The sequence below is a fragment of the Rhineura floridana genome, chromosome 1, assembly GCF_030035675.1.
Source record: "Rhineura floridana isolate rRhiFlo1 chromosome 1, rRhiFlo1.hap2, whole genome shotgun sequence".
NCBI lineage: Eukaryota > Metazoa > Chordata > Lepidosauria > Squamata > Rhineuridae > Rhineura > Rhineura floridana.
This window is the reverse complement of record NC_084480.1, coordinates 93,671,862-93,682,785: the sequence shown is the minus strand read 5'-3', so window position 1 is coordinate 93,682,785 and position 10,924 is coordinate 93,671,862. Positions and strand designations below refer to the sequence as shown.

The 10,924-nt window shown below is 41.3% G+C and overlaps 1 protein-coding gene across 5 annotated transcripts in view; it reads right to left on the bottom strand.

The window, feature by feature from the left end:
- Window positions 1–4,131: 4,131 nt before the first annotated feature.
- Window positions 4,132–10,924, bottom strand: part of LOC133377326 (protein FAM240B-like) — a 28,076-nt gene continuing 21,283 nt past the window's right edge. For 2 of the 5 annotated variants that reach the window (XM_061611404.1, XM_061611572.1), the window contains exons 2-3: window positions 6,130–6,273; window positions 4,132–4,301 (exon numbers count right to left, since the gene is read on the bottom strand). In XM_061611404.1, the coding sequence (XP_061467388.1) occupies window positions 4,217–4,301; window positions 6,130–6,269 (225 nt within the window). In that variant the 5' untranslated portion in view covers window positions 6,270–6,273 and the 3' untranslated portion in view covers window positions 4,132–4,216. Of the gene's footprint in view, window positions 4,302–6,129; window positions 6,300–9,403; window positions 9,476–10,924 lie in introns of those variants that run through there. The other 3 variants (XM_061611484.1, XM_061611333.1, XM_061611243.1) reach the window with 3 other exon arrangements.

Genomic DNA, 10,924 nt, shown 5'->3' with positions numbered 1-10,924 from the left:
TGCTGCATTTTGGAACCTGGTGGCTACCTGTTCTTGACTGTATCTGTCCCTTTCAAGTGACTTTTTGCAGACTGGACATAAGGCCCTGATAGCAAACTCAGTGGTATTTTATTTATGGTGTCAAGCTGAAGGAAGCAGCTCCTGTGACCCACCAGTGGAACAGGGATAAGCACACAGAGAACAGGGGTGGGCAGACTTGACTTTGTCTTTTACTAGAACCCTGAGATCTACCAACTGGAGCCAGGTGCCAAAGATAAACAAATTAAACAAATTAATGAATTTGTTTTTAGTACAAAAACTGAGCTGAGCTCATAGTCTTTCCACACTCAAACCCACACTCAAATCACTCACCCCAGCTTTCTTTCAGCAGTATAAGATGTTTTATTTGGAGACGGGGGTCACTTTGATGTTGCCATTGTTAAACAACTGGGAGGCAGAACTCCTGGTTGGTCTACTTCAAATCACCCAGCAGATCTCTGTCTCCCTTCTGCTCATCCCTCTAGGAGAACATATATCCCTGAGAACCAATGAAGTGCTCCACCAAAAGCACGTACTTCCTCTGTTCCCCATCCCTGTGTCTTTCTTTTTTCTCTCTTTCTTCCTTCACTTTGTTTTGCATCTTAGTTGTTGGTGTAGAATTTGGAAAAGACTCTGGTGAAACATGAAAACCACCACACAATCTGTTTTCATATTATTTATTTAGCAAATGCCGTTGGTTATGAAAAGCTATATACACAAGGTGATACTGAATGTCCAATTATATAGAAAAGTATAGTTTAAAAAATCATGAAATAAGTGTTGTATTTCTGTATTCTGTATGATGTTGTTCATATATTTGTTGGTTTTTAAGAGGAGAAAGGGGAATATCACAAAAACTTGAAAGGGGAACTTGGGTGCTTTCCAGATAAACAGGTATTAATTGACCTATATTCATTGGTTCAACGATGAGCCTAGCAAGGGAAACCTATCCTTATTGACTTTTGGAAAGCCACAGCCCCTTAGCATCAGTTTTCTCATCTGCAGAATGAAAATAAAAATGAAACTAACTATATAAGCTAATAACTTCATAAGCAAAGATCTTTCGTATCTGTGCGTTTATACTTCAAACTCAGTGGCGTTGGCGTAACAGCAGCCTGCTTTTAAAAAGCATTTCAGAATTTTGGCTGCTGTTACAACTTGAGTTGGATACTTTACAAGCAAACAGGTTCCATGACATTATGAGACATTCGGCAGGCATCCTCACTTTTGATTTTTAGGTGTCTCTTGAATACTTTTTTTGTGCCATCAGGCCTATGCAACTGTTTATAATGTCATTTTAATGATTGTTTTGTATTGCTTTTAAATGTTTTTTATGTTGATGTACAGCACCCAGATGTTTTGCGAGAGGGTAGTATATAAATACTTTTATAAGTAAATTATACAGCCACAAGAGTGGCTGTATACTATAGCCAGCGTGGATTTTTCACACTCCACTAAGTTAAATTGAAAATACCCTCCATGCCATTCTGATGCTTCCTATAAGCTCATTTCAAAACAAAACCTTACAAAACGTATAGTCCTGAACTCAGAAACGCTGCCTTAACAACCCTCTCAATGTTCATGGCAATACACAAAACAGTCAGAGAGCATTGAGAGTTCAAACTCTAAAAAGAGCGAAAAACACCCAGAGCCCTTTTGTCAGAGTTGTCATAATCAGATTGATATTAATTAAAAATCAGCCATGTTCACAGCGTACCTGTAATCCTATTACAGACATTGCCCCATACTCTGACCCTCATCTTCTGCAGTTTAAAAGTTAAAAAAATGCCTGGCTGATTTTTAATTAATTTAAGAAATTTTGCATTGAACTGAATGATAGTGTTGGGCATGCTCAGTAAGAACCAACTGTCAGTGTTCTAAAAGCCAGAGTCACAGTTGCTTGTCTTGGCTAATCGGGGGCCATACCCACACCAGACTTTAATTTCACGTGAGACAGTCATAGCTTCTCCCAAAGTATCCTGGGAAGTATAGCTTGTGAATGGTGCTGAGAGGAGACTCCTATTCCCCTGAAAGAGCTCCAGTGGCCAGACTGGTTTAACAGTCAGCCACTCTGATTGAAGGTCTGTGAGGGGAACAGGGCATCTCCTAGCAACTCCCAGTATCCTTCACTAACTACACTTTCCAGGATTCTTTTGGAGAAGCCATGACTGTCCAAAGTGAAATAAAGGCCTGTTGTGGATGTGGCCAGGGACAGCTTTGGTTTAAATGTGGATGAGAGGCTACATGTGCCTGATGTAGAATAAAACGGTGGGGGAAATGATGAAAAGCAATGAGACTGTTCACAATGTTTTCCTTTTGGAAAGGAAAGGGGTTTCCCCTCTGCCCAGTGTCCACCCACCCAATCTCCTCCCCCTCCTCCCCTCCCCGGGTCAGTGTTGGACTATGACCTGGGAGACCAGGGTTCGAATCCTCACACAGCCATGAAGCTCACTAGGTGACCTTGGGCCAGTCACTGCCTCTCAGCCTCAGAGGAAGGCAATGGTACAGCCACCTCTGAATACCGTTTACCATGAAAACCCTATTCATAGGGTCACCATAAGTTGGGATCGACTTGAAGACAGTCCATTTCCATTTTCAAACATGATTGCACAGAAATAAATCCCACTGAACTCAAAAAGTATACAAATGATCAAACCCACCCTCCCTTCTCCTCTCTCCTATCCTTTCCCTCTTGCCCCTTCCCTCCCCCTTCCTTTGCCCCTCCATCCCCATCTCCATCCCCTTCCAATCCCCTCCTTCCCCTTCCCCCTCCTCCCTCTCCCCTTCCTCCTCCCCATGGTCAGTTTTACGTATCTTAAGCATGATTGCACGGGAGGAAATATCATTGAACTCTATAAGCATGCAAATGATCAAACCTGCTCTCCCCTTCCCCTTCCTTTGCACCCCTCCAATCCGCTCCTTCCCCTTCCTCCTCTGCCTCCTCCTCCCCCATGGTCAGTTTTACCTATCCTAACCATGATTGCATAGAAATAAATCCCACTGAACTCAATAACTAGAGAGAGGGCTTTTTCGGTGGCGGCCTCCACTCTCTGGAATTCCCTCCCATTTGATCTTCGGCATGCCCCTTCCCTGGATACCTTCCGCCAAGCCTTAAAAACGTAGCTGTTTGGACAGGCCTTTGGGACCGCTGGGATGGGCTAATTACATACTGAATGCCCGTTGTTGTGTACTGCATATGTTGTTATTTTTGTTACTGCTGATTATATTGTATTTTATTGTATTTATTGTATTTTATTGAAATTTGATGTGTACGTCGCTTAGAGTGGCTTCGGCCAGATAGGCGACCTAAAAATTAAATTTACATTTACATAAGCATGCAAATGATGACCTGCCTTTCCCCTCCTTCCCCTCTCTTCTCCCTTCCTCATCCCTTCCCCACTTCTTTCTTCCTCCTCCCCTGCCCACTTCAGCCCTCTCTCCCTAACCCCCTGTCAGTTTTACCTATCCTAAGCATGATTGCATGGGAGTAAATCCCACTAAACTCAATAAATATGCAAATGATCAAACCTGTCCTTCTCTTCCCCTCCCCCTCCTGTCTGCTCCCTTTCCCCTCCTCCCCTCCATATCCCCTGTTGTCAGTTTCACCTATCCTAAGCATGATTGCAGGGGAGTAAATCCCACTGAACTCAATAAGCATGAAATGATCAATCCATTCTCAGCAAACTTGCACAGGATCCCATTTCTTACCTCCCAGATTAAAAAGCAGAGAAATTCACTAATAGGCAAAAAACCTTGCAGTTTAAGAACACACCTACAGCCCACAGATAATTCTATCCAACTTTTAAAAGCAGGAAAATTGGGCAGCTATAGTGAATGCACCAGGGGAGCAGGAGACCTGACCTTCTCTCTGAGATATTGTACTGCCCTACAAATTTGTCAAAATGTAAACACAATTTGGATTGGTCTTTCACAGTCCAATCCACTTCCTGTGTATCTTGGAAGAATTTGGTAACATGTGCCTATTGGTGAATATATGTGTGTGTGTGTGTGTGTGTGTGTGTGTGTGTGTGTGTGTGTGTGTGTGTGTGTGTGTGTATACACACACACAAAATCAGTGAAATTTCAAAATAAATGCAAGTTGGACACTATAGCTTTGCCTCAGTCTGAACACAAACTTTTCTTCTTTTAATTTAAACCAGTGATTCAGTCAAATGCGTAAAAGTACATGATGTTATCTTCAGTTAGGGACTTCTTCATTCTCTTCTTGTTCTTTTATCATTTTTAATCGTTTTTCTAGCCGTTCTGCCCATTCACTTCTGAGTCTAATTAGAAGAAAGATATCTGGTTAGCATATGCACTGCTTAGCAAGGAGAAACTCAATAGAAAATAAATGCCTCATTATGGTATTCCTTGGGGATGCTCCTTGACTACATTCACAGAGGATTCCTTCTCTACTTTTACTGTGGCATGTTTTAAAAAAGGAAATTTTCCTGCACATGTGACATGTCCCCTTCAAAATGTATGCTAAACTTGTTCCAAAATAATGCTAGATTCCTCTGTGTGCAATTCTTGCTTCTCCAGATTGGTTGTGGTCATCCCGGAAAACATGTCATGATTAGGACACAATGTGTCTGCGGGTTGCCACTCTAGGTCAAGATTTTATATTTAAGGTTTAGAAAAGAGCAACCAAAATTATCAAGGGAATGGAGTGACTCCCCTATGAGGAAAGGTTGCGGCATTTGGGGCTTTTTAGTTTAGAGAAAAGCTGAGTAAGAGGTGACATGATAGAAGGAATCCTAGCAAGATGGAAGCGCTGTGGGTTGGTGGTTCCCGAGTTCAGATAATTGGTCAGTTGCCTGCTTTGAAAGGGGCCGTACTCCCTCTGAAAGAACAGGTCCATAGACTGGGGGTGCTTCTGGATCCATCTTTGTCACTAGAGGCCCAGGTGACCTCAGTGGTTACGAGTGCCTTTTACCAGCTTGGCTGATAAGACAGCTGCGGCCGTTTCTGGACCGGGATAGCCTGACCACTGTTCATTACTTGCACAAGTATTAGCAGGTATGCTTATTCACTAGTCTGTGTCTCATTTTTTGTGCCTGGCTCACTGCAAAGGAGGAAGTGACCCTCCAGATGATGCTGGATTACAACTGTCACCTCTCTGACCATTGGCCATGCTGGCTTTGGGGGTGGATGATGGGAGCTAGAGTCCAGCAATATCTAGAGGGCCACGGGTTCACCATCCTTGCTGCAAAGCTACAAGGATTTCTCATGAGTAGGGAACTACACTCCTTAAGTCCACTAGTCATTGCTAGTTGGACTTAATCCTGTGATTCCCATGCACCTCCTTTTAGAAAAATTATAACAAAACTGAGAGGGTTGGCGATTGAGTAGGATAGGATCTGTATTCAATACACTGGACAGTTCTAAGATCTTCAGTTAAGGTACATTTTTAAGAGTTTTGGCAGAGATACAGAAATCAGATGTTGCTTTTAAAAGAAAACACTAGTGCTTAATTAACAGAATTCCTACACTAGCTGCTAAGCCTGGGTTTCAGCAGAGAAGCAGCATGAGAGAGAGAGAAGGCTATGTTTGTGTTGTGTTTCCTGGGCGAGAAATGGGGAGAGAAGGGAATAATCCCCTCATGTATGATTCTGACTGTAGCCAGTTTTTCAGGTACATGCTAACTGTCAATTCCAATCAGTGATTGGAATATTTAACACGTTCTTGAAGTCCTGGATATGAATTCTTTTCCTTCTGATGGCTGATGGTAGTAGTTCTAGGCTTCACTTGTGTATTAAAACAGTTATAAGTGCTTCCATTACAAGGCTTTATGTTATGGGTTATTTGGATCTCATTTTTCTGTGTGTGTGCAATTGGCATGCAAGCGTCAACACACTGTTTTTTCGTCTTACGTTTTTCATATTCCTTAAAACAGATGTGGCCAAAGTCTTTTCTAGTTTCAGGCAAAGAAGTGCTTGGCAACACTGGTCATGTGCAGTTTAACTGCGATAAAAAAAGGCAGATGTTGTGAGGTCTAATACTTTTATTCAGTGGTCGTGGAGGTGGGTAAATAATAAAATGCAGGTCTTGCAATCGTTTTTTTAAAATAACTTTACAGTAAAACATCCAATACAAAAATAATGTACTTACTTTGTCAGTGCACTTCTTTGTTTACGGTCTTTCTCAGCTTCAAAATGTTGAGTTTGTTTCTTAATTGTCTTTTCCCAAAAATCTTTCAGCTCACCAGTCTCAGACGCGAATATTTCAAGGCGAAAATACTGGCTGTTCATTTTTCTGTAAAGGACAAAAAGAAAACCTCCCTCCCACCCACCAAATTAAGTGTTAACTGAATTTTCCATCCTTTCATGAAGTTTGCAGTGTGGCCTACTTTGCAATATAGATTTCAGGAGACTGAATGAGCTTTGCATTCATAAGGCTATTGCAACTGCAGTTCACAATTGTTCACCTAGTAGCATCTATGATTAAAATAACGTTTGTGTCAATATAACTGTTGCTGTGTGACCTTTTAGATCAAAACACAGGATAAAGTTATTGCTTTCACTTTAGCATATTAATGAAGAAACTTTGTGGCATTCATATATTAAGAGAAGTAATGGAAAAGTAAGAGTGACATTTTCAAGGTATTGCAGAGAGATCTATTACTGCCGATAAATAGCAAACAAATTTTCTGTTCCTTGGAACACTGCAATACTTCTTCAAAATCTGAAATGAATAATCCAAATCTGTATCATTTATAAAATAAAGGAATTAAAAAGTGCCCCCATGTTTTACAACTGATTACATTATTAGGGTTCCATATGATTTGACGCAGTTATAATTAAATTATCTGATGGTGTCAGGTATCAAATGTCCAAAAATCCTAGGCTCCAGTTTCCTAATCTGTGTGCCACCTGTGGCTGCTGGTTAAGAGAGGCAACTGCAGAACCAGAAGCTACATCATCTAGAACAAGAGAATATGTTCTCTGACCAATTATTGTACAGATACAAAAAAAAAAAAAAAAGCCAAGGTAGCATATGAGATAAATATGAATCGATTACAAAACAACTTTAAAATGATAATGTTTATAAAAACATTATCAGAGCCCGAAGGCCAATAGATCCACCTCCATAAGCAATGACATTGACAAAGTCAAACTGGATACATGTAGGTGTATAAATCATTTAAAATGATTTATATGAAATAACTATGCAATTGTACAACTGCATGAAACAAATATATTCCAACGCCCATATCTGTACCCAGATGCATTTCAACTAATCAGTCTTCTTCAGTCACATATAAAAATGCAAAAGCCCAACACCAAAATATTATTAGGTTGTTTTCAAATGATGGTGAATCTGCTATCTGAAGAGACGATTCTTTGTGAGGTTTGGCCAGGGCTGCCTGTTAGTAGACTTAATGGTCTACATGTTTCAGTTTGGAAATTTGGAAATAATTTTTTGTTACAGCACATCATCCATTGGATTAAAACGTCTGGATTCATGCTCAAGTAGGTGTTTTGTATTCTCAAACTCCTCTCTCCCCAGACCATTTGAAAATTTCTCGGGGCCTTAGGGAGGGGGGCATTTTTTTTTGTTATTATATAAATAAATCTGTACACATAACTTTTTTCTCTTCAGCATCAACCAAAGTGGGGGAAACAAGGGTTCTAGGCCAGTCTGTGAAGAAGCACCCTCATTAACTGGTAAATCTTATAGGGAAAAATCAATAGACTGCACTAGTGCTGGAAAATTTAAATCATGGGCCCAAGGTCCTGACCTTGTTAACCTGCTTATGAACAGGGCTGGTCCAAGACATTTTGCTGTCTCAAGCAGAGCAGCAAATGCTGCCCCCACCCCAATAAGTCAAACTGCATTGTACGCCAGGCCAGCCAAGTTATTTTGACAAATCAAACAGAAAATCCTGCAAGCACCTCTCCCCCACCCTTACCCCCAGCAGTATACAATAATAATCAATTTAATAACTAACAATTTGCTGCCTTCTCATGACACCCAGAACCACCTGCTTGAGGCAACCACCTTACTCTGCCTAATAGTAGATCCGGCCCTAATTATCCAGCCCTGGTCAAAGTAGTTTCAATCTCCATTGTCAGGGGGGAAATAAACAAGTGTAGGATTAAGAGCAAAGATTCCTGAGTGTTCCACAGACTATCTGAATAGAGCGTGTGGACAACCAGTGGTCCTTGGACCACACTTTGACAACCTCTGTTCAAGAGAATGATTTGGGATGAGTCTGGTGAGTCATGAAGTCAGACATCCTCCAGACTCCAATGACATGTCTTCTCCCTATAACTTCCTGGACCAACTAATTCCCTAGTGTTAATGTTATGAAGTACTCTACTTAATTCCAGAACTTTATGTGAAATATCTGTCTGCCATTCCAGCCTACTGAGAGCCTTTGCAGTTCATCAGAGGATATTGTGGGTTAATCTATTTTGTGGGGTGGGAAGGAAAATGCTATGTTGAAAATCCAGCTTTGGATTTCATGATGTTCTTTTCTCTATTCCTTTTTTATTCTATAATATCTTATGGCTGAGGTGGTGCATACAGACAGTGGGTTGTATTCACCTATGTTTTACTCAGAGCAGACCCACTGAAATCGATAGACCTAAATTAGTCATGCTTATTAATTTTAATGGGCCTACTCTGAGTCGGACGTAATTAAAATCAGTGTTCCATTTTACTCTGCCCAAACACTTTTAGTTGACTGAAACGTTTTATAGGGGTGGGCAGGGACACAGAAAAATCCAATTGACAATTTTATTTTCATTTGATCCAACAAAACTTTGTTTATGATAATGGTGTTTAGGCAGAAATATTGCTGGAATAACAGAAGGATTAGAATTGGCTTGACTAAACTATAGTTTGAAAGTGATAAAGATGATGCCTTGGGACCAATGATCATGAAATTGGGATGGCAGCTGGCCATTCCGTTAGGAGATAAATTGTTGCCAAACGTCCACCAGGGACCATTAAATGGCTGCAGTTGTTTGCACCTATGGCTTCATATGAAGAAAATATTGATTTTTCAGTTAATCATTGCAATATGTAGCTTAATTTCAAATGGGAGTGAGGAAAGTTAACATTTAACAATGATACTGAACTGTAGAATCATGTTCTATTAAAAAGCTATAATTTCTTTTAAAAGGTTAGGTCAATGGGTTTTCCTGCTGTTCTATTGCATGTCCCTCTGGTAGCTATTTCAAAGCAGATTATATTTTATGTCATCCCAAAATTACCTATGGGAGAGACCATGTTGTAATAAAAGAAAAAAAATATTTTAACTGGTTGGTTAGTGGCTCCGCACCCAACGGCAGAAAATGGTCTTGTGTTGTTCTTTTAAATATTTGCTACAGGATGTATTTTCAGTTTGTTCATATGTACATAGGACAGGGTGGCTTACCTGTGGCCCTCCAGATATTGTTGTACTCCAAAGCCCATCAGCCTCACTCAGCATGGCCAGTGGTCTGAGATGATATAAACTGCAGTCCAGCAGCATCTGAAGAGCTACAGGTTAGCCATCCCTGGTATAGACTTCAAATTTTCATAGCCATACTCATATTGCAAATCGTGGAATTTTATCTCTGATGTGGAACCCACCAGAATGGGTTCCAACCAAGGCATACAAGAAAGATGGGATGAAGAGAAAGGTTGAGGATTAACTAATAAGCAGGGCTGGCCTTAGGGGTTGGTGAGCTGGGTGGTTGCCTGAGGGGGGTGCCAAGCTGAGTTCAGTGGCTATGTTTTTTTTTATGTACAGCATTTATGTCTGCAGTAGGGTTGCCAGGTTCTTGGCCTGAGACTGATCCTGTATCTTTAGAGGAGAAAGTCAGCCAAGTGCAGGTTTTCTTGAAACTCTGTAATGGTAAAAACCACAAGGTGGAATTCTCCCTTCCCCCTGCACAACTTTTAAAGATACATAAGACCTCTTGGTTGCCAGGCCCAGCCTCCAAGAGGTCTTCTGTATCTTTAAAAGTTGTGCAGGGAGAAGGGAGAATTCCACCTTGTGGTTTTTCCCGTTACAGAGTTTCAAGAAAACCTGCACTTGGCTGACTTTCTCTTCTCCTAAAGATACAGGATCACTCTCAGGCCATGGACCTGGCAACCCTAGCCTGCAGTGAGCTAGGGCGGCCAAAAAGCAAGTTTCTAAAACTCCCCCCCAAGGTCTACAGTTTGTTTGTGTGCTAACTACAAACATGATCTTCCCTCAATTAACTTTAAAGTATGCTTAGTTTTCAATTTCCACTTTGCACAAGACAGTTATAAATACCCTGCTGTGGTAGGCAGAATAGTGGTCTCAGCCTCACTTGTGCTATAAAACTGGTTGGCATACAAGGCAGTTGCTAGGCTTGGTCACATGGTTACCATAGTTCTATATTCTGGGGCAATGGTAATTTTCAAAGTTAAAAAAAGGCAGGAAGGGAAGAAGAACGAAGAAGCTACAGCCTGGGAGATTGTAGTATATGGTGACACTGTTCCTTTAAGGCTAGTTATACCACTCTGACAGAGGGCCTATTTCTTATAGCTGAGGAGGGATTTCTGGAGCTCAGAAAGGAGAGCTTGCAGCAGGAGCCATTTTCTATGTGTGCTGAATGTAATAAAGAATATAGTCCTGCAACTCCATGAGGACTATAACCCCATGATAGTCATCCTTTGAAAGCCACCCACACCACATGACCGAGACTCCATTGGGATCCTAGAAATGGAGCAGGAGTGCACCAAAATAGCAAATAGGAGGTAGCCTGCTTTGGGCCCTTTTAATAGGTATTGCTGAGGAAAAGCCTGGGAGTAGCAGTGTCTGTTACAATCCTGCATAAGCCAAACACCTTGGTAACACTGCAAAGCTGCAGGACAGCCCAGAGGGTGGGGGCAACTGGGACAATTTCCGCCAGGACCCTACAATACAAAGCCCCCCTTCCTCAGT